Source organism: Labeo rohita, chromosome 7 (assembly GCF_022985175.1).
Source record: "Labeo rohita strain BAU-BD-2019 chromosome 7, IGBB_LRoh.1.0, whole genome shotgun sequence".
NCBI classification, from domain to species: domain Eukaryota; kingdom Metazoa; phylum Chordata; class Actinopteri; order Cypriniformes; family Cyprinidae; genus Labeo; species Labeo rohita.
This window is the reverse complement of record NC_066875.1, coordinates 39,215,733-39,239,944: the sequence shown is the minus strand read 5'-3', so window position 1 is coordinate 39,239,944 and position 24,212 is coordinate 39,215,733. Positions and strand designations below refer to the sequence as shown.

Below are 24,212 nucleotides of genomic sequence, written 5' to 3'. Positions count from 1 at the left end.
CTTTTTTTCATTTATTCCATAAATTTGTCATTACCAACACAGTTACAACCAAAACATGTCATCATTGTTTAGGTAGTGACAAAAAGTAACACATAATCCTCATATTTGAGGGACATAACTTTTTTTTTTAGTACAGTTACGCAAATTTTAGTATTTTAGCGTGTTTTAATAGTGTTTTAGTATGCAAGTTAAAATTCTGTAATGTGATGTTGTCGCTACCAAAGCATTACTGTCGCTACTGAAAATTTGCAGTCATTACCAAAATGTGGGATTTTTTTTGCCCTTTTAAATGTTTTACCTACTTCTAACTAGATTTTAGTGTATCACTAGATGAACTATAATTATATTAAGACCTTATTGCCTTACTTCAAATAAATAAATAGATCAACTATAACAAAATAATATGGTATGGTTTTTTTAATGGCCATGCCCCAAATTTCACATTTTAGTTTAGTTTGTTTTTTCTTTTAAATTATATTAGAATTATTCCTGAACAGTCATGTGACACTGAGACTAGATGGCTGCTAAAAAATGAATTAAAATATAAATTTTAATCGTAATGTCATGATATTAAGATTTTTACTGTATTTTTTAACATTTTGACCAGTAGTGCATAAAATATTAAAAATATATATATATATATGTTTAGCTAGTTGTCAAAACAACATTTCTAATTTTCTAAAATATTAAGGTTAGGAAAATATTTAAAATTAATAATTTAGACATATTTTACAAAAAAAAAAGTTTATGAAAACACAAAATTGCTCAAACTTTAACTAAAATTAAAAATAATAATAATAATAAATATTTTGTTTAATAAAATTCAAAACACACTACAAGTCAAAAGGTTTTGAAAAGTAAGATTTTTAATGTTTATTTAAAGAAGTCTTTCTGCTCACTAAGCCTGCATTTATTTGATCCAAAGTACGGCAAACACAGTCAATTCTGAAATAGTTTTACTATTTAAAATGACTTATTTCTATTTGAATATATTTTAAAATGCCATTTATTCCTGTGATTTAAAAGCTGCATTTTCAGCATGATTACTCCAGTCTTGTGATCCTTCAGAAATCATTCTAAAAAATAGTTTGTTGAACAGCAAATCAGTATATTAGAATGATTCTTTAAGGATCATGTGACACTGAAGACTGGAGAAATGATGCTGAAAATGTAGCTTTGATCAAAGAAATAAATTACATTTTTAAAATACATTCAAATCTAAAAAAAATTATAAAATAGCAAATATATTTACAGTGTACAGCAGATATAAGCAAACTCTTAATAGGTCAATATAACCCTTCTAAGTAAATTTTTATTACTGTGTTTCTGTAGTAACAAATTCTTTCTGAAAAACAAATATTTCTGAAAATACAATATGAGAATTAACTGAAAAAGACATTTTCGTTTCATGCACCTTTAACATACAAACCATATTATGAGACCATAAGCACTTGGTCTCATAAGGTTGACAAATTTAATTGTTTTGAAATGTTCGCACAGCCATAGACTCTGAAATAGTGCGTAATACAACAGATTTAATATTAATAAAAAACGTCAGTGCGTAATTCATAACCAGCAGTTCTAAAACAACAGTAGTAAGTTAAATGAAAATGTACAAAAAGTTGCAAAAAAAGAGGAGGAAAAATGATTCGATGATGTAGCATTTAGTGGACACTGGACATGGACACTGTGTTGCCAGGATGGGAGGAAGGACACTGTGTTTCTGAGGACTTTAGTGCTGTGGACAGCACCTCGGATTTGGCACTTCGCCTGTGGAAAGCGGATACCATCACAGGCCAAATTATGGATTTATGTCCCTGTCATCCTAAACACACACACACTCCTACCTCCCGTGGCTGTGTGCAGGAAAAAGCCATTAAAAAATGACATCTCTACTGGGCATAAGATTAATAGCCAAACACTCTCGGAAAGACACTCTCAAGTAGTTTTGCCTATGTTAAGGACGCCAAGGACTATGAGTAGGAGAAATGTGAAATTAGGGAGAAAAAAACACTTGTGGGAGATTCCTGGCCTACAAAATAGGCACGCGAGCACCGTCTAATGGGATTTATTGGAGTAATTCATATAAACAGACAGCAGAGGGCGAAAATGTTGTACATTGATAAAGAGCAAGCTTTGCTTGAGATAAGTTAAAAGTTACAGTACAGTGGTTAACTCGTTTTGACGTCAGTTAGGTTTGATTTAATGGTTGATATTCTACAAAAGCCTTTGAGCTGATATATGCACTCATCAAATGTTTTAGCAATAAGTGCTGAAATATAAAGCCTTTTCTTAAAGATTTGTCTATGAACTCCACAAGTTTATTTTCTGAAATCGTTTTGTCACTTATGAAAACACCAAAGACGTTGTCAGAGTTGATCTCTTTACATGAAGCTGTGTCTCAATCAGTTCAGGTCACACCACCAATCTGGCAACCGCACACTATCACCTGCCAGGTCTGTGCTGCCAGCCACAGATCAGTAACCATGGCAACTAACCCTTGGCAAAGCTAGTGAACAAAATCAAGACCGTATACTGGTGCTGCCAAAATCCTCTCGGCTCAGCTAGCCAACTGCTAGCCAGCAGTGCAACTGTCAATGCGAGCATATGTATGTGTGAGTGAGTGCATTTAAGCGGCACGTAGACTGCTTTAGTGTGGAGCGACATAGATTAGTTGCGTCTCTGTTCATTAAGAACGTCCTGGGCGGTTGAAGAAGGGCTCTGTTTCAGAAGGGGTCACTGATGGGTCCTCTCCGCTGGACCGGATTTCTGACCCTTTGTTACGCTGGAGCAGGACCAGGATTGCTATGGTCAACCAGAAGAAGAAATTCACCCATACTGCTATCTGAGAGAGAGAAAAACAAAAGTTCCTTAAAGATGATGTTGGGGAGGAAAAACAATAAATAAAATTTGTATGCCATTGTAGTTTAAGACATGGTACTTTTTTTCAAAAATGAGGAAAAATACAATATTAAAATAAAAAAAATAAAAAAAATAATGAAAATAAACAACAATAATAATAATAATTATTAATTGCCATGCCTCAAATGTAACTTTTTTTTGTACCTCTTTTAAATTATATTAAATTGATTTCTGAAGGATAATGTGACAATGAAGACTGGAGTAATTGCTGCTACAAATTCATTAAAATAGAAGATTTTTTACAGTATTTTTTAAATATTTTTTTCTTTTTGAAGAGTAGTGCATAATATATAATATAGTGCATAATATATATATATAGGTCACATTTATGATAATGACCATTCCAACTTATTTTAATGAATACATGTTTTATTCTTTTAAATGTTTTAGCTACTTCTAACTAGATTTTAGTGTATAACTAGATTAAAGAAGAAGTCCATTTCCAGAACAAAAAATTACAGATAATGTACTCACCCTCTCGTCCAAGATGTTCATGTCTTTCTTTCTTCAGCCGTAAAGAAACTGTTTTTTGAGGGAAACATTTTAAGATTTTACCTTTGATATGGTGCCCCGATTTTGAACTTCAGCTTAAATGCGGTTTCAAACGATTCCAAATGTGGTTGTAAACGATCCCAGTCTTATCAAGCGGAACGAATGGTTATTTTCATTGAAAAAAATACAATTTAAATACTTTTTAATCTCAAAAGCTCGTCTTGCCTTTCTCTCCTTGAACTCTGTGTATTCTGGTTCAAGACAGTTAGTGTATGTCGAAAAACTCCCATCGTATTTTCTCCCTCAACCTCAAAAATCATTTCAAAATCATCCTACATCGCTGCAGAAGTACCGGCCCAGTCTTTGCAAAGTAAACATGCAAAGATCAAACACCCTTAACAAAAAAGGTAAAACAGTGATATAGGACGATTTTAAAGTTGAGGGAGAACATGAGATGGGAGTTTTTTAACATCCCCTAACTGTCATGAACCGGAAAAAAATAGTATATAAGTATATAAACTGTATTATTTTTATGAAAATAACTGATTGTTTCGCTAGATAAGACTCTTCTTCCTCGACTGGGATCATTTACAACCGCATTTGGGATCGTTTGAAGCCGCATTTAAACTGCATTTTTGAAGTTCAAAATCGGGGCACCACAGCAGTCCATTATATGGAGTAAAATCCTTAAATGTTTCCTTCAAAAAACATAATTTTGTTACGGCTGAAGAAAGAAAGACATGAACATCTTGGATGACAAGGGGGTGAGTACATCATCTGTAAATTTTTGTTGGACGTGGACTTCTCCTTTAACTACGATTATATCAAGACCTTATTTCCTTACTTCAAATAAATAAATAAATAGATTAACAATAACAATATAATAATGAAATAATTTCATGATATGGTATGATCTTTTTTTGTTTTAATTGCCATGCCCCAAATTTCACATTTTAGTTTAGTTTTTTTCCATCTTTTTTTTTTCTTTTTCTTCATTTAGTTTAACTTGATGTACTAAAATATCTAAAACTGAAATTAAAATGAATAAAAATGACCCACAAAAATTAAAAACAAAAGCTTATAAAAACACAAAAACTTAAACTAAAATTTTAAATAATAATAATAATTTTTGAATAAAATTCAAAACACACTAGTCATTTTTTGATCCAAAGTACAGCAAAAATGGTAAAAGTTTGAAATATTTTTACTATTTAAAATAACTGTGTTCTATTTGAATACATTTTAAAATGTCATTTATTCCTATGATTTAAAAGCTGAATTTCAGCATGATTACTCCAGTCATGTGATCCTTCAGAAATCATTCTAAAAATGTACTTAACTGTTGTAAATATTAATAATAATAAAAATGTTTCTTGAACAGCAAATCAGCATATTAGAATGATTTCTAAAGGATCATGTGACATTGAAGACTGGAGTAATTATGCTGAAAATTTAGATTTGATCACAGAAATAAATGACATTTTAAAATATATTCAAATAGAAAGCAGTTATTTTAAATAGTACAAATATTTCACAATATTACTGATTTTGCTGTATTTTTGGATAAAAAGATGGTGAGCAGAAGAGAATGCTTAAAAAATCTTACTGTTCAAAAACTTTTGACTGGCAGCGTATATATGAAAAGCTATTATCTCAATGTGCTTGTGATCAAGGTTTGTAGCTGCAGTACCTCTGCACTGTGTAGTCTGGAGTAGAACTGACTCCCATTTATAGGACTTATCCAAGGCTTATTTTGTGCTTCTTCACACCTGCAAATGCACAAAACAGTGTATACACACTCACGAGTCCCACAAGTCATTTACGCTTGCTATCATTGTCAATACCATCTCTCTGCAATAATCAAAAGCTATTACAGAGGTCTTTCTCTCACACTCACCTGGTTATATTGCTCACTGTTTTAACCACAGAGTCACACAGTGTGTCTCGGCCAATTTTCAGGATGCATCCCGTTACCAAGAGGAAGAAGAGGAAGACTCCAGACAAGCCAAGAGTAATATTCATCCATAATTTCTCTCTGACATCAGACAGAAACAACAGTGCACAATGTTTGCATTACATTTAAAAAAAATTGTAGTTGTGCTGATTTCATTTGAAATAGAAATCTTCTGTAATATTAAGTCATTCACATCACTTTTGATGAATTTAATGCATCCTTATTTGAATAAAAGTATAAATTCCTTTCAAAAGGAACCTCATTGTCACATATCTAAATAATAACAACTTATTTTTATGAGTTTGCATCATGTCCGTTTAGAATTCCTCCTGCAATCCATTCACACTAGAGCACGGCATAACAGGAAACAGAAACGGAGGTACCATCAGATAACCTCTGTCCTCATTCTTGAACCAAACTCACTAGCACATGATTTACTGCATTCCTGGACATACCTTTTCACCTCTCCGTCAACACAGGCCATGTAGATCCAGTAGAGAGTGAGTGAAAAGCAGAAGACGGCCACACACACCGAGATGGCTGACACAAAGTAACAAAGAGAGGGAGAACTGGATGAAAGCACACCGATGGATGAGGAGTTCAGACGCACTGAACCGTACAGCATACACTTCCCATCAAAACTGCCCTGTTAAAAAAAATTCTGGATTACAAAAATGCATCTTATTCATGAAGAGTGTTTATTTTCTTCGTAACAAGGTACAACATGCATTACCAGTCAAAAGATTTTGAACAGTAAGATTTCTAATGTTTTTAAAGAAGTCTCTTCTGCTCACCAAGTCTGCATTTATTTGATCCAAAGTACAGCAAAAACAGTAAAATCTTGAAATATTTTTACTATTTAAAGTAACTGTTTTCTATTTGAATATATTTTAAAATGTCATTTATTCCTGTGATTTGAAGCTGAATTTTTAGCATCATTACTCCAGTCACATGATCCTTCAGAAATCATTCTAATATTCTGATTTGCTGCTCAAAAACATTATTATTATTATTATTATTATTATTATGTTGAAGCAGCTGAGTAGAATTTTTTTCAGATTTTTTTGATTAACAGAAAGTTAAAAAAACAGCTTTTATCTGAAATAGAAATCTTTTGTAACATTATAAATGTCTGTTTGAACAACTGAAAGCATCCTTGCTGAATAAAAGTATTATTTCTATAATTTCTTTCCAAAAAAAAAAGAAAGAAAAGAAAAAGAAAAAATGTATACCGACTCCAAGCTTTTGAATGATAGTGTATAATGTTACAAAAGCTTTTTATTTCAGATAAATGCTGATCTTTGCATCTTTCTATTCATCAAATAATCTTGAAAAAATGTAGTGTTTTAAATATTGATAATAACAATAATAATAATAATAACTGTTTCTTGAACAGCAAATCAGCATATTAGAGTGATTTCTAAAGGATCATGTGACACTGAAGACTGGAGTAATTATGCTGAAAATTTAGCTTTGATCACAGGAATAAATTAAAATTTAAAATATATTTAAATAGAAAAGAGTTATTGTAAATAGTGAAAATATTTCAAAATTGTACAGTTTTTGCTGTACTTGGGATCAAATAAATGCAGGCTTGGTGAGCAGAAGAGACTTCTTCTGAAAAACATTTAAAAAATCTTACTGTTCTTTTGACTGGTAATGTAAAGCTAGGGGTCAAATTAAATTTTATATGAGCTATTTATATGTTTTTATTAATTTCCTATGGTGTTTGCAATTTTTACAATACAGCATTTATTAAAAATCATAATAAAAAACTTTGCATTATGCTAGAAAGATTTCAAATTATGTTACATAAAATTGTTTTTACAGATTTTGTTTTTAATTTTTTGATACAGTAGGTTATTTGTTGGATTAAGACCTTAAAATCAAAAATAAATTGTGGAATATATAATATATAATTTAATTCATTCAACTATATACTTTTAATGTTTAATGTTATGTTAGATAACAGTTTATCAAACATATCTATTATTTAAAAACAAATGAGATTTGTCCTTGTAAGACTCACGTACAGTATATGAGTACCTTATTATTGAAATCTTCCAGTACTACATAAAGACATAATTTTCTTATGTTAGCAGAATGAAACCTGACTGAGGCGCTTCAAACACTAATTTTACACACCGTTTTCCTGCTCATCTGACTTTAATAAGCCAATTACTCTTGGGAGCAGATTTTCATCTGGTCACATGACAGAAAACAGTGGTGAAAGTGATAGAAGTGGAAGGCTTAGTTGCTCCTCCTGTCACACTTTCAGTTTGTCCTCACTTCCGGACATTTCCCTCACTTTTTTTTTTTACTTTTTAAAATCGTATTAGTTCTTCTACAGCACTGATAAATAAACTTGACACTTTCAAAACAAATTTAAAGAGATTTCTAGTCTTATTTTCCTCAGTCACATGACTATGACGATTTTGAGGGCAACTCGTGAGAGTAAGCACAAAATACCTCCAGAGAGAAAGTTATGCTTTTACATATCGACACCAAAACACACTACCTGCAAAGAACTGCGCCAAACAAAGCTGTAAACAAGCTTTCAGCTAAAATTATGAGTTTTAAACGTGCGTTTTGCCGTGTTTCCGAGTGGGAAGCACCGTGTAACACCGAGGTAAAGTCTCTTATAGTCTTCTATGTCAAATAACAAACAGCAGATACCTGTGAGATGCTAACGGAGGCGGCCGTGACAATCCCGCAAATAAAACAGCTGCCGTACAGCAGCAGCTCCAGCAACAGAGGCCGCGGAAGCGCCATAGTGTGTGTGTGTGTGTGTGTGCGCGCTCCACAACTCTACACTGTCTTTAACCAGCCGCGGCGGCGCGCATACACACTCGTGCGTCCAAAACGCATCATGAGTTAACGACAATCATATGATCGCACAAAGCCATAAATTGGACCACATTCTTTTGCATTTTTTGTAAGTACAGCATAGGTCACATTTATGATACCGACCACCTTAATGCGTAAATGTTTTATTGTTTTACATGTTTTACCTACTTCTAACTAGATTTTAGTGTATAACTAGATGAACTATGATTATTTCATACCTTATTACTTGTAATTGGTTTCTGTTAGATTATTCACTTCCAGAATAATTTCCTGATAATTGACTCACCTACATGTCATCCAGGATGTTCATGTCTTTCTTTCTTCAGTTGAAAAGAAATTAAGGTTTTTGACAAAAGCATTCCAGGTTTTTTCTTTGTAGTGGGTTTGCACGATTTTTCTCAGTTACCCGGATGCGCGGCAATACTGGCGATACTCATATGTAAACAACAGCATGGATTGCACGGTTAATGTACTATGTTGTTCTGGTAATTTATGCTGTCTAAACCACCGAAAAAACGTGTGGAAGCTGCTAAATCATATAGAGAAGGAATTAGTATGCAGGAAAGGGCGCAATATTTTGACAAACTAAAGCTAATAGGTGGCAAAGATACGTATTATCAGTATTAATTAAGGTATTAGCCTAATAATTGCCCTACCTGACTGGAAATGATAAGAACAAACATGAATGTTGTCAAGATTCTTACCCTGGAAATCTTGGTTCAGTTTGGCCAACCACAAATGCCTTTTGTTCCTCTGAAAGTTTTTTTTTGCACTCTTCTCCTTGATTTCTTCTAACTTTTGGCTATATAACTCCAAGTATTTTTTCCCAGTCCGTCCTATTAGCACAGCCCAAAACATGACAATAATTGACCATGTTCAGGAGCAATAATCAGAAAAATATGCAAGTTTCATTCAGTTCAGTGGCATTGTTTACGTTCAGTGCTGCCAATATGGCCGACTGATGAAAACACTCTATATAGTGGACTTCAATGGGACCCAATGGGCCAAATGTCAAAATTGCAGTTTCAGTTGCAGATTCAAAGGGCTGTACATGATCCCAGCCAAAGAATAAGGGTCTTATCTAGCAAAACAATCGTCATTTTCTAAGAAAAATAAATATTTATATACTTTTTAACCACAAATGCTTGTATTACTTGCTTTGCGATGTGCATTTTTAACTTGACGCATTATGTAATTACGTTGGAAACATCACATGAGGTTAGCTCTTCATCTGTGCACTTTGGTTCAAAAAGTTAAGGTAGGGCGAAAAACTCCATCTCATTTTCTCCTCCAAAATCAAAATTGCCCGACATTGATATTTTTGTAAAGGGCGTTTGACTTTCTTTGCACGTACACTTTGTAAACACTGGGTCGGTACTTCTGTCTGCGTCACGTGTAACCTTTCCAGTGTGACTGTGTGAGAAGTGTGAGAATCATCAGTAAATTTTTATTCTGGAAGTGAACTAATTCTTTAAGATGAGTGCACACAGCAAAAAACCTTTACACTTCCAATAATTTGTCAACCAATCTTGAATGTAAAATAAGCAGCAGTAGATGCTCATTCCACTTTAGACTCGTGGTAGCTGTCAGGTGTTTGGGCTTAGCTTCAGGGTAACTGTCACAGTTATATAGTTTGAGAGCCAGGGTCTCCTTACTCTCCCACAGTAGAACATATGACATTTTTATGTTGTTTAGTGTACTTGGCCAATAATATGTAATGTAAGGCTACATACGCATTTTACAATAAGCATTTATACCGTTGCACTAATTTGTAGCATTGACTGAGAGCAAGGAGTGTTTGACTTTTTTATTACATGACACCACAGGTTTACAGAAACTCAGCAACATTATATAACGAGTAACAAGTAATATAAAAAAAACTTAAGAGCCATCCAGGCCTGCATTTTCAGATAAATTAATTAGCATTAATGTAACAGTGAATAAAATGAGAACATTTTTTCCATATAATCAGAACGTTTTTCAGTGCTAACTGCAATAATGCTTGACTAAAGTAGAATTATTATTCAGATAATGCTTAAACAAGTAATACTTTTGAGCATCATGATTATATTAAACCACTTATTCCGTGTTCTCAATCTTTACAGCACGATTTTGTATTTTCTTCTTGGTTCTTTGTCACTAACTGTTAACCATTCTATGCACACTTAATGATATCAATCCGTGCACATATTTTTTTTTTATGAGGCTGTGCATGTGTTTGTGATGAACTCTATTTAGCTCATCCGGTAAGTGTCCGTAGGGCAGCCGGGCAGGCGGAAGCTGTCAGGCACCGGGCTATCTAATTTACAGATGATCTTGTAGATGGCCTTCTTCCAGCACGGATCAGCATCCCGACCACTTTGTATGGCAGAGAAAAACTCCCTCAGGGCCACCTCAGATACCTCCACAAACCTCTCTGGAACCTAGAAAATGTATGTGATGTTTATACACGTAACCAAACAGTTACAAGCACCACTCGAGCCTTTATACACGTGCACATGCACACACTGACCTGGTAATCATTGCTCTTATTGTAGTGCATGTTGAGAATGCGGTAGAGCTCAGTATCTCTGCCCAGACGGAGCGCTCTTTCCCTGGCAGATGTAAGCCCCTCTCTGGCTGCCTGACGGGCAAAGCGCTCCATCTGGATATAGAAGAACTCCCGGAAGTTACTGAACCACTTAATCAGCTGGGAAGTGACACAGCGATTGAACTATGTAGGGAAAAACCAGAAACGGCAAGTTAATTCCGGCAGCATTTCAAAAGATGCTGTATAATGATTGTAAGTTGGCACATTTTAGTGTAATGCTTTGGAGACACTGTGATTTTTAATGCCTTATTATAACACATAATTTAAATAAAAGAATCCATAGATACTCATTTATTTTAAATGCAGGAACATATTCTGACTGTTCTAATTGAGTCAAACCGTTTTAAAAGGAAACCATGCCACACCACTGTATATAGGTCAGCGTAAATTCACTCAATAAATCATTAGCCCATATAATTTGTGCAGGTTATGCACACACAGCTATACTATTTTTTGTTCTAGATATGAATGATACTCACTTTGACATCAGGGAAATATGTCTTGAGTGTGCTAGAGCTGGGGTAGCGTGTGTAGAAGAACATGAGTTTGGCTTTCTTCAGGTGGCACGGAGAGAGACCTTCCTGAGAGTGGAGATGGTTAAGGAATGTTTGATACAAACAAACAAATACATGAAATATATACTAACGTTCAAAAGTTTGGGGTCTGTACGATTTTTTAAAATTAATTTTGAAACAATCAAAATGTAATAAAAAATTTAGCTGCAAGCAGCAATTAGCGCTTTAAGACATTTAAGCACATATGAAAAAAGACACTACATATTATTTACTGTAGCAAGCCTGTAACCACCTAATCAACCAAAAAAAGCATTTTTTGCAAATACTAGTAATTTACCCTTAAAATATGATGTTTTCAACATTTATGACTGTTACAGCGCATGCATGCTTGTTTAGAATTACCTGCCGCATGTGCTCACCAGGTTTCGTAAAGTTCTGAGCTTTTGTTTGGGCTTTATAGGCTTTTGCGTATATCTGGACAGGCCCCTTTACTAAACGACCCAGTTACAGCTTATAATTTCAGCCGTTTTTAATTATTTTTGAACTAGAGTCCGGAGAATTGCCCTGCAGTGTTTTTTTTTTTTTTAGATTAAGTGAAAAACCTATTTTCTTCAAATTTCTCACAGACCTTTAGAGCTGGGAGTCAAGCAGGTCCACCGAGTTTCGTTACGAACAACCAGGTGCTCAAAGTTCATCGTCTTATGGCGGCCATGTTTTTTGAGATATGCAAATGTCCTTATAGCCATTTTCAGCACTTTAGACCAAGACTGTGCATACCAATTTTCATGTTGATAGGACAAACAGTTGCTTAGTTATGGCCATTTTTGTTTTGTGCTTATAGCGCCACCAAGTGGCCAAGCTCTGCAATTTTTTCACGTGACCTCAGATTCAACTCTTGCATACGCGTTGTGAGTTTGGCAAAGATATCTCATTCAGTTCATAAGTTACAGCCACTTTAGTAAAAGCGGCCTTGCCCTTTTTAAACGTTTTGGCATCCCTTTGCGATGGAGAGTCGAAAATTAATTTTTTTTGATATTGACGAATCTTCCTGCACTGGTTTGGTTCCAATTGGGCGAAAAACATGGACTCATCCATGGGGGTTTTCAAAAAATGCAAAATACCCCAAAATTTTGGTGACGGATGAATCCGAGTCATGCATTTTAGAAGTTATGAGGGATTTCGTAATTTTGTAGCGCCCCCATCAGGCCGATTGGGGCGAGCCTTGGTGACACTGTAGACGGTGTGAGTACTACCATCCTTCCAAGTTTCAAGACTTTGTGACTTACAGCTTGGTCTGCCACGATTGGTTTTATATGGAGATTGCTGATCCTTGGCCATTCTAACAATTACAATAGGGTTTCAGCGCTATTGTTATTTATTGCTGTAATGACATGAATGTTCAACAGAAATTACTCCAGTCTTGAGTGTCACGTCCATCAGAAATCATTCTAATATGCTGATTTGCTGCTTAAGAAACATTTCTTATTACCAGTGTTGAAAACAGTTCTGCTGCCTAATATGTTTGTGGAAACCATATGTTTTTCTTCAGGATCCCTTGATGAATAGAAAGCTTAAAAAATGGCATTTATTTGAAATATTAAGTGACATTTTAAATGTCTTCACTGTCAATCTTACTGACCCCAAACTTTTGCACAATACTGTAAAAATCTTTACATATGTGTATCCATTTTCATAATTTTTATAAAAGGATATTGACCCAGCAGCAAGATAGAGTGCTGCATCTCCTCCATCCACCATTCCTGCTCCACCTCCTCTCATCCCTCCTTCCCTCACTCTATCCGACTGAGAGGGGTCTAGCTGGCCCAGCAACGGGAGGGGTGGGAATGCCGTGTTGTGTGAACGGAAGTCCATGAAAGACTCAGACAGGCAGTCCTTATGAAGAGGCAAACTGGAGAGGGAGCGGGTAAAGAGGTTCTGCATGGTGTAGTGAAGAAGGGGCAGGGGAACGGGGTTGTCTGGGGGATAGGAGGGCAGGAAGTGGTCTTTGCTCCTAGGGGCTAAAAGTGCCGGGAGCGGAGGCTGGGGTAGCGGAGCGAGACTGTGATTGGCTTGAGGGAGGAGAAGGTCCTTGTGTACACTCTGAGGAATAGAGGCCCTCTTGTCTTGAGGACTCTTTGTGACAAGCGGCAACGCTTCCACCTGCTCTGCCGCATGAGGTCTCGGCCTCCGGTCTGGGTTTAGATCCAGAGTCATGCTGGTTTCTTGGGCGACAGCGGTGGATGTGACCGCCGAGGGGTCGGTTTCGGCATAGAGGCGGACGACTCTGTCTATAACTTGAGCCACAACATTTGCCAGCTCCTGTTTTAGAGCTTGCGCAAACTTCTGACCTCCTTCAGCGCTCTCCCACTCACCTCTAACCAAGCTGCATCCCAGCCACACTTGATCACCATTCAACTCCAAATCCAGATCTACAGAGGTCTGTGGAAAAGCACTCCCATTGGTTTCACTGGGTTTCTTAGACGAGCAGCGTGGAGGAGAAAATCCACTGCCGATGAGCGGATCATCGCTGTCGGAAAACATCTCCGCGACCTCGTCGAGATTAATCGCCCCGTTCTCTTGTTCTTCCTCACCTCCTTTCTCATCCTCCCGCCCTCCATACACTCTCCAAACCTTGCGCTGCAGTTCCAGAAGTTTCCCTCTGGTTTCCTCCAGCTGAAGCTTCAGTTCTTGGCGCTGTCGCTTCCTACCTTCCCTGCTTTCCCTCCGGTTGCCTTGTTCTCCCTTCCTCTCATCATTCTGAACCAAAGCCGTACTCTTCCTCCCCCTCTTGCCTTCTCTCCTCATTTCATCTTCGCTTCTAGCTGCCGAGTCCATTCTGAATCGCTTAACTCTTGCAAAATCCTGCCCCCAGTCGCCAGGCTCGGGATCCGAACCTTGTCCCCGTCCTCCAGGACAGCGCTGCGATGACGCCGTAGCCCCAACAGCAAACTCTCTCTTCCCAAAAACATCCTCCTCGCCTACATCATCATCTACCAGAAGCCCAGGGAACAAGCCCTGGCGCTGTCGGAAACTACCCCACCTTTGGGATGCGCTGCTGGGGTGCATGAGAGGAGAGAAGAGCGGGTGGGAAGACAAGCTGCCGGGGGAAAATCGGTGGCTTGAGGGGTTGGATTCTGGCAGGCTGCGATAGAGTTCGAAGGGACACATCTGGGAAGGCTGCTGATGAAATCGATCCGAAGGGGAATCCATAGCCCCCTTTTCCGTTCTGATCTGGTTTCAGGATCTTTAAAGAGAATAATAAATGCATAATCGTAGACCAAAAATATATGCAGCTATTTGGATGGGTTTGAAAATTGTTCATAATCCTCTCATTGTTATCAGCATCATCATCGGCTCTTTTTTTTCCCTCTCTGCATGTGTGCGTTATCTATCCGCTGACAGCTGTACCCTGTGTTTGTTCAGACTGTTGACTCTATTGCTCTCATCCTTCTTTCTCTCTTTCTCTCTCTCTCCCACACACACACTCAGCACAACACAAATACATGGATGGTGAGACAGTAAATATTTTAATGAGATTACTATAGTCCCAAAGCTCAAAATCTGCATTTTTTTCTTAATTCATACCTTGTAGTACTAAAGAGTTTTATATAGATAGATACACAGATAGATAAAATGGAAACTCATTTATCCTAAAATCAGATTAATAGAAATTACTCTCCTAATCTGACGTTTTTGCCTTTTCCTCATTGGCACAAACGCCACAGATGTCATCAGATTACTGCTCGAATATAAAGCCGTTTAACTGCCATGAAAAAAAATGTAACAGATGGAGGGACAACACCCTGACGGATAAATTATAGAAATTGATTTGCGTTAATTACTGACACACTAACCAACTCGCCGTCAATAATATCGCAGAGTTCACATCAAAGTTTTCCTCTCGTTATGAAGACGGATATCGCTCTTGCTCGAATGCCGGTGCAGAGCGGACAAGCGGACATTTGTAAACTCTGTCGCAGATTCATTAACAGATAAATAGATGAGGCGCGTTTGACAAGGACAAACAAACACGCAGATGTCCCAAAAGGTAAGAAAGGAATAAAAAAACAGATGTGAAAACTTACAAAGTAGTCAGTCAGAACGCATCCCCCGGTCGGTGACTTTCCTGTCGTGTTATATTTTGGTCTTGTCGAGGTGTCCGCTGGTCACCGGCAGCATCAGCGTTAAAAGCGCCACCGAGTTTCCTGTTATTGCTGTCGCTCCTGTCTCGCACTGTCCATCTCTCATCCTATCGCGTGGTGATCAGCCAGTAGGCGTCGAGGCGTGAGGGAGGGATGTCCGCTGCCCCAGTGCGCGCGCACACGCACACACGCGCACGCAGTTTACTGTTCCTCTCTCTCTTTGACTCACTCACACGTTCTCCACGTGGGGCAAATACTTGGTTATAAGCCTCCACCAATCAAAAAAGACTTGATTTACTAAAATAATCTGATGCACATATATGGTAAATTTACTACTGTGACCTTTTAAATGATAAAATTACTTATATTACTTATATATTTTTAATTCATTATTGATTAATAATACAGGATATCGTTTTAAGCAATCTAAGAAGCTTTCAGTTTAATTTAATGTCATAAATTTAATTGGAATTGTTATTATAAGTGAACGTGTTTTTAAGAACTCAGAGTTAAACTGTGTCAGAACAAACTCATCTTTATAATGTCAGATCATTTTGATAGAAAGGTATATGTGACCTTGGATCACAAAACCAGTCATAAGGGTAATTTTTTCAAAATTGAGATTTATATATCATATGAAAGCTGAATAAATAAGATTTCCATTGATGTATGGTTTGTTAGGATAGGACAATATTTACAACTATTTAAAAGGAATCTGAGGGTGCAAAAAATCAAAATATTGAGAAAATTGTCTTTAAAGTTCTTCAAATAATGTTCTTAACAATGTATATGACTAATCAAAAATTAAGTTTTCATACATTTACAGTAGGAATTTTACAAAATATCTTTATGGATCATGATGTTTACTTAATTTGATCTTTTGCCATAAAAGAAAAATCAATCATTTTGACCCATACAGTGTATTTTTGGCTATTGCTACAAATAAACCCCACCGACTTAAGACTGGTTTTGTGGTCCAGGGTCACATATAAAGAATTAGGTTGGGTCACATCAGCAAAACATGGTCAGGTCAAAGTGTCTGAATAGGTTTTGGTCCCAGTTTTTTTTTTCTTATCAATTTTACTGGTAGCCCAGCGTATGAAGAATTTTTGGATATACTATGTCACAGTTTACTTTAATTTGCTATGCTCACTTATATAAGTGAACTATAGTGTCCTTGTAAAAAATAAAAAATATTATATCTGGTGTCTGAATAATTGGTTAACCAAGCCAAACTTTTGAACAGTGTATATCACAAAAACTGTAAAAAAATAAATACATTTTTTATAGTTCATTTAAATCTCTAGAAAGACACTATTACAATAAAATACTAGCACACTGTAAAAAATAGTCGTGATTTTGTGATTTTAATGATAAAAATGCTACAGTAAATATCTATTAATTGGTTAATGGTAAGTTCCCTTACTATATGCAGTGAAAATTTCATGTGATTTTAGGGTAAAATACAGTTTTGAAGTGAAAAATATAAATTGAAATACCCAGAATTCCCTGGGTTACATTTTACATTTGATGTTTTTTTGTTGAAAAACTCTGTTTCTTCTTAGTTTTTTACATAACAGTAATGTTTATTAGGGTTGTATGTTACATTGAATGTTGTTAAATTAATGTTTATTGCATTATTTCAGTTTCATGTGTGTTGCTATGGTGGTGTTTAGTGTTTGTGTGAATGTCACTGTGCACCTTATATATTAGTATTTAAAAGCTGCTTGTGATGAGCTTTAGTTCATCATGTGACGTTCTCATCACCACCTGCTTTTGGTGGGTCAGTGTATTACAAAGACACAAAACAGATTTCAGTACTTCCATAGGTTGGTATATTAACATTATATCAGTTAATGAAATTATGATTTACAAATGTAAATTTAGGCCTAAGTTAAATCCATAAAAACTAAAATGTTGCTGCTGTATTTTTTACGGTACTCTTCTGGCAACCAGAGCTGCCAGTAAATTTTACAGTAAATTTGGCAGATTTTTTACAGTGAAGCCAAACTTTTGAACAGTAGTGTGTAAAACAAAAACTGTAATAAATAAATAAATATCTTTATAAACCTCTTATAGTTCATTTAAATCTCTAGTAAGATATTATTACAATAACAAACTAGCACACTGTAAATAAATGGTTGTGATTTTGTGATTTTAACGATAAAAAACTGTAAAAATGCTACAGTAAAAATCTATTAACTGGTAACAGTAAGTTCCCTTACTATATGTGACCCTGGGCCACAAAACCAGTCATAACAGTCAATTTTTCCAAATTGAGATTTATACATCATCTGAAAGCTGAATAAATAAGCTTTCCATTGATGTATGGTTTGCTATGATAGAACAATATTTGGTTGAGATACAACTATTTGAAAATCTGGAATCTGAGGGTGCAACAAAAATAAAATATTGAGAAAATCACCTTTAAAGTTGTCCAAATAAAGTTCTTAACATTGCATATTACTAATCAAAAATTAAGTTTTGATATATTTACAGTAGGAATTTTACAAAATATCTTCATGGAACATGATCTTTACGTAATATCCTAATGATTTTTGGCATAAAACAAAAATCAATAATATTGACCCATACAATGTATTTTTGGCTATTGCTACAAATAAACCCCAGTGACTTAAGACTGGTTTTGTGGTCCAGGGTCACATATGTGGTGAAAAACTGTCATGGAAATTTCACTTTACGGTAAAATACAATTTTTGGAAGTGAAAAAGAATGTATAATTTCTAGTGAAAAAAAAAAAAAAAAATGTAAACTGACATTCCTAGAATTCCCTGCATTAGAATTTACATTTGATGTTTTTTCACTGTAAAAGTACTTCAGTATGTTTGTATATTAACATTATATCAATGAATGAAATACGGTTTTTAAATGTAAACTTAAGGTAAATATGTAAAACCTAAAAGGCTGCTAGCAAATTTTTAATTATAAAATCCTGGCAACCACAGCTGCCAGTTTTTTTACTGTAAATTTTACAGATTTTTTTGTCTTTATTTTCATTCCATAGGGTGCTTAAAATAAGAAAATTTTATTAAAAGTTAATTCCGTAGGAGCAGGTTATTGGAGGATTCTTTTGGTGTTTTCACTGGAATGCTTTAGGAGAGATTCTAAAAGATAATAGAATTTTAATAGAAACTGTGCTTACATTTTTTTCACATTTTCTTTTTCATGACAATTATGACTAATGCCACATAAGAGCTATATTATAGTAACACAGACTGTAGTATGTTGAAAATCCATGATTGCAAATTTTGTAAGGAAATTTGAACAAACTTCCAAATTAAAATACATTGTTTTGAGAGAGGATGGAAATCTATGAGCGTGCTTAAAAAATATGTTAGTAGAAAATAGGCTGATACATAATAAACACAATATTTCAGAACTAAAGGGTCTGTTTTTTGTTTTTCTAAATGAACTTTTTTTGATTACATTCCCCAAAACATGTGCCCTATGAGACTGTATGCCAAGGCCGGTATGAAAAAGCAGCAACAGAGCTCTTCATAATCAGAGACTCCTCCACCCCTCAATGTGTGAAAGCTGATTATCGGTCCCTCCACTCCTCTTCATAGCACCCCTTCTCTCTCTTTCATTGTTTCCATCACTCCCTCTCTCCCCCACTTCACTGAAATACCCCTCAACCAACCAAACTGTTCACAATAACCACTGGCTACTGTTGTTATGGAAACAAGAAATGTGACACAAAGCCTTATTAATAAAAGGTGCTAGAGCGATCTAAGTAAACAGATGTAATTGAATTGAAGTTTTAAAAGCCAAAATACTGGACAGATCCAGTACAGATAGGACATTCGCACATCCTGCATACTTTGACAAGTGGCGGTGGTGAAACGGATTCCTGTCTGTTATCTTTCTGACTCAAATTTATTGCTTTGTAAAAACAGACTGGAGTGTGCAACGCAGGTGTTAAATTCCTTTCTAAATTCCTTATCCGTTAATACAGTCCATTTGCACTGTAAACACACACACACACACACACCTTTTGTAAGGTCAGGCCGAAAGGCTTTTGAACTACATTAGCAACTCGCACTGAATCCTTTGAACCGAAGCCAAATGACTGACAGCAAACAATATTAAAATGCATGAGCAATTCTAACAAAGGGCTATGAAATACACCAAAGGGACGCAGCCATTTGCGAGCAGTGTTTTAAAAATGCCACACGAATGTCGATCCTTTCAAATGGTGGGAGACATATCAAAATGTCTCATTTGAATGAGTCACGATCAAACATATTGCATTATGAGTCGGTAATATGCGCGGAATGAAAATGCGGTATCCAGCGGGGAGAGAGAAAGAGAGAGAGAGAGAAAGCAGGAGTGGAGATAGACGTTTGAGGGGGTCGATGGACACGCAAAGTGTTTGCCCATTGGCCGCCTCTGAGGGAAAGTGTGTATGAGAGAAAAGAGCACTCACACATTCAGCCTTGGGCAAGGTGACTGAGGGGAGACAGTGAGTGACAACTGCAGTTGACCTAGAGGATATTCAATCTGAAGAGACAGAATAATGAATCGAGTCCTCAGGAATTAGTAGCACATAGACGTAAAAACCCCAGGGAAGACGAATCCACACAAGCAGGATGAGAGAGTGTTTATAGTATATAGAAAAAGGTCATATTATCTATACATGGATATATCAGCCAGGCTGATTAAATGGGAGATGTTTTGAGGTTATCAGACAATACTGCACAGGATGACCAAAGAAATGGTCATTTTACCTAGTGTTAGAATAAATACAAATACAAAAATATATTTTGTGACCTTTACAATAAGACTGTTAGCAAAGTTTTGAGTTTAATACAATGTGTTACTTACCAATGTTACTGTTTGTAAAAAAATTCTTACCAATTTCTGAGAGAAAAATGTTTCAAAAAGCAATTTTTGTCAGTGTACTATAACAATAAACAGTATTTTTTTTTTTTACAGCATTACCAGTCAAAAGATTTTTAATGTCTCTTTTGCTCAAAAAGCCTGTGCTTTCAGCGCTGATCTTTTAGCATCATTACTCCAGTCACATGATCCTTCAGAAATCATTCTAATATTCTGATTTCCTGCTCAAAAAAAACATTATTATTATTATTATATTGAAAACAGCTGAGTAGAATTTTTTTCAGGTTTGATGAATAGAAAGCTCAGAATAATAGCATTTATCTCAAATAGAAATCTTTCGTAACATTATAAATGTCTTTATCATCATGTTTGATCAATTTAAAGCATCCTTGCTAAATAAAAGTATTAATTTCTATAATTTCTTTCCCAAAAAGAAAAGAAAAACTATACTGACTACATGCTTTTGAATAGTATAATGTAACAAAGGCTTTTTATTTCAGATAAATGCTGATGTGTGGATCTTTCTACTCAACTGTTTTAAATATTGATGATAATAATAATAATAGCAACAGCAACCGCAATAATAATAATAATAATAATAATAATAATAATAATAATAATAATAAAATGTTTCTTGAACAGCAAATCAGGGATTAGAATGATTTCTGAAGCATCATGTGACACTAAAGACCGGAGTTATGATGCTGAAAATGTAGCTTTGATCACAGATTTTAAAATATATTCAAATAGAATGCAGAAATTTTAAACAGTAAAATATTTCAAATATTCATTTGACTGTTTTTGCTGTACTTTGGATCAAATAAATGCAGGCTTGGTGAGCAGAAGAGACATCTTTAAAAAAAATAAATAAATCTTAGGCCTACTGTTCAAAAACTTTTAACTGGTATTGCATTTGTTTGAAGTTGTAAAGATTATTTTAGATGCTTTTTAAAGAAATTTCTTATGCTCACCAAGGCTGCATTTATTTGAACAAAAAAATATAGAAATGAATAAATATTATACATTTTTTTTTCTCTATTTTAATATATTTTAAAATGCAATTTATTCCTGTGATTGTAAAACTCAATTTTCAGCAGCCATTACTCCAGTCTTCAGCATCACATGATGCTTCAGAAATCATTGCAATATGCTGATTTAGATCTTATTAAACGTTTTTCAGATAAAAACAGCTGTGCTGTGCTGTTTTTATTCAGAAAGTCTGAAATAACATCTTTTATTTGAAAGATAAACTTTTTGTAATCATAATTATATTTACTGTCACTTCTGATCAATTTGATACATCCTTGCTGAATAAAACAAACATACTGGCCCCACACTTTTGAACAGTTTTTGGGGCACACACATAAATATATGTCTTCAGGCCATCTGTGTTATCAGCCACCCAGCTATATGTCAGTCTAGCACTGCATTTAACCATCACACGACTGGATGCTGGATCCAGTCGAGCCACTGTTTTGTTTGAGCAGCTTTCTGCTAAAACTCCTCTTTACTGAAGCTCTGTTTTGAGTTTGCGCCTCTGACCTTGAGCGTCAGGAAACTGACTGCGGTAATGCACATTATTAAAACTGTGAGTGTGTGCATGTCTTCAATGGATTGTCCTTGTCCTCTCAGCACCGCAAACATATTCTTTGATCTTTGACCGAAATGACTCTCACAATGCGGTGGAGAAGCTCAGGAATACAATATAATGCACCGACTCGCGCTCTCAACTGCACACGGATACCACAGACGTGAGAAAACGCGCTCGCTCGCTCACACACACACAATTTCACTCACTCTCCCTCTCAGTCTCTCCGCAGTACTCAGGTTGCAATTATCCTCTTTGGCTGGAGTGTTTTGATGGTATAATTGCCATGGACACTGAGGAGAGAGGGATTGGTGAGTGAGAGATAGAATGAGGGATGGAGAGGGGGAGAGAGGGACATCGAGAGCTGACACTCTCAGCATGCTAATGCCCAAACACTCTCCATCTCCCCCCGTTTTCCTTTTTGTCACTCTCTTCATCACACACACACACACACATATACACACACACACAGGTGCGGTAACCTCTCTCTCCATTCCACATTCTCTCCAGGCAGCCAAAACAGCAAATACACAAGCCCGACGGGAGAGCGAGAAAGAGAGAGAAAACAACAGTAGGAGGGGAAAGAGAGGGATATTTTCCATCCACTGACAATAGAGATGATCCACGCTCATCCTCTGCTCATCCCTCAGTTCTTTCTGCTATGTAATCCTTTTTGTCCTTTATATGTGTTCCTTCCCTTTTGCCCCACTCCAGAAACTGAGCCAAAGTGCGTACGACAGTCTTACACACGATGGCCCTAAGAGATGGGGATTTATCGGCGCTGATGTCTTGATCTAGTCTAGACAAAACAGCGACATCTGGTGGTGTAGTAAAAAAAACGGCACTCAAACTCATTAAAGGATTAGTTCACTTCCAGAATAAAAATTTCCCGATAATTTACTCACCCCCACGATGTTCATGTCTTTCTTTCTTCAGTCGAAAACAGTTTTTTGAGGCAAACATTTCAGGATTTTACTTCATATAGTGGACTTCAACAAGGACCTACACGATCCCAGCCGAGGAATAATGGTCTTACCTAGCGAAACGATCGATCTTTTTTTTATTATTATTATTAAGTTGGCTTGAGAAAGCCAACTTACTGATATGCTATTTTCTTCTGAGACTAAATCTGTCGACACTAACTCCTGCTAGAGCTTTAACTCTACAAAATCCAAACTCAGCCCAGATCTTAAGACTGATCAGACCGAGTGTTCTGTATCTTTTCTAACTGATCGGACTTACGATTTTCCTAAAAATGACGGTTAAAATTGGGAAAAATCCCACAGACTTACATTGACGGAATGTTCAAATGAGCCAACACTTTTCAAATTCCAACTGTCAAAACTCCCAGAATCCTTTGAGACTCAACTTCCCTTCTATGTACTGCATTTCTAATCCATTCAAACTCATCTATCTATGCCTAGCAACCAGAATCATGCTAGTAACTTGCTAATCATGCTAGAAACATGCTAGCAACATGCCAGTAACTTGCTAATCATGCTAGCAACATGCTAGTAACATGTTAGTAACTTGATCATGCCAGAAACATGCTAGCAACATGCTAACAACTTGCTAATCATGTTAGAAACATGTTAGCAACTTGTTAATCATTCCAGAAACATGCTAGCAACATGCTAATCATGCCAGAAACATGCTAGCAACATGTTGTTAATCATGTTAGAAACATCCTAGCAACTTACTAATCATGCTAGAGACAAGCTAGCAACTTGCTAATCATGCTAGCAAGATGCCAGTAACTTGCTAATCGTGCTAGCATAATGCTAACGACATGCTAATCATGCTAGAATCATCCCAGTAATCATGGTAGTAACTTACTTATCATGCTAGTAACAAGCTAATGACATGCTAATCATGCTTGAATCATGCTAGCAACATGCTAACAACTTGCTAATCATGCTAGCAACATGTAAGTAACTTGCTAATCATGCTAGAAAATTGCTAGCAACTTGCTAATCATGCTAACAACATGCTACTACCTTGCTAATCATGCAAATAACATGCTAACGGCATGCTAATCATGCTACAATCATGCTAGCAACATGCTACCAACTTGCTAATCATGGTAAAAACATGCTAGCAACATGCTACAAACTCGCTAATCATGTTAGAAACAGAGTAGCAACATGCTAGTAACTTGCTAATCATGTTAAAAAATGCTAACAACATGCTAGTAACTTGCTAATAATGTTAGAATCATACTAACAACATTAATTATCTATCTATCTATCTATCTATCTATCTATCTATCTCTCTAGCTAGCTAGCTATCTGACAGACTGAAT

The 24,212-nt window shown here is 35.9% G+C and overlaps 2 protein-coding genes across 2 annotated transcripts; both read right to left on the bottom strand.

The window, feature by feature from the left end:
- Window positions 1-869: 869 nt before the first annotated feature.
- On the bottom strand, window positions 870-8,173 carry tmem179ba (transmembrane protein 179Ba). The gene is made up of 5 exons (XM_051116114.1): window positions 8,045-8,173; window positions 5,824-6,014; window positions 5,312-5,449; window positions 5,105-5,183; window positions 870-2,845 (listed from the first exon to the last, which is right to left on the bottom strand). Exons 1-5 carry the CDS (start codon window positions 8,138-8,140, stop codon window positions 2,690-2,692), a joined length of 660 nt encoding a protein of 219 aa, XP_050972071.1. The 5' UTR covers window positions 8,141-8,173; the 3' UTR covers window positions 870-2,689.
- A 1,834-nt stretch (window positions 8,174-10,007) lies between these two features.
- prox3 (prospero homeobox 3) lies at window positions 10,008-15,664 on the bottom strand. Its single transcript, XM_051115893.1, has 5 exons — window positions 15,406-15,664; window positions 13,034-14,564; window positions 11,285-11,392; window positions 10,728-10,928; window positions 10,008-10,638 (listed from the first exon to the last, which is right to left on the bottom strand). Exons 2-5 carry the CDS (start codon window positions 14,528-14,530, stop codon window positions 10,450-10,452), a joined length of 1,995 nt encoding a protein of 664 aa, XP_050971850.1. The 5' UTR covers window positions 14,531-14,564; window positions 15,406-15,664; the 3' UTR covers window positions 10,008-10,449.
- Between the last annotated feature and the right edge of the window lie 8,548 nt (window positions 15,665-24,212).

Coding starts and splice junctions, on each gene's coding strand:
- tmem179ba (XM_051116114.1), bottom strand. CDS start 8,140: ATGGCGCTTCCGCGGCCTCTGTTGCTGGAGCTGCTGCTGTACGGCAGC. Junction 6,015..8,044: donor CCTCCGTTAGCATCTCACAG/GTATCTGCTGTT, acceptor TTTTTTTAACAG/GGCAGTTTTGATGGGAAGTG. Junction 2,846..5,104: donor CCAGACTACACAGTGCAGAG/GTACTGCAGCTA, acceptor TCTCTCTCTCAG/ATAGCAGTATGGGTGAATTT.
- prox3 (XM_051115893.1), bottom strand. CDS start 14,530: ATGGATTCCCCTTCGGATCGATTTCATCAGCAGCCTTCCCAGATGTGT. Junction 10,929..11,284: donor CATATTTCCCTGATGTCAAA/GTGAGTATCATT, acceptor TTCCCTACATAG/TTCAATCGCTGTGTCACTTC. Junction 10,639..10,727: donor ATAAGAGCAATGATTACCAG/GTCAGTGTGTGC, acceptor TACATTTTCTAG/GTTCCAGAGAGGTTTGTGGA.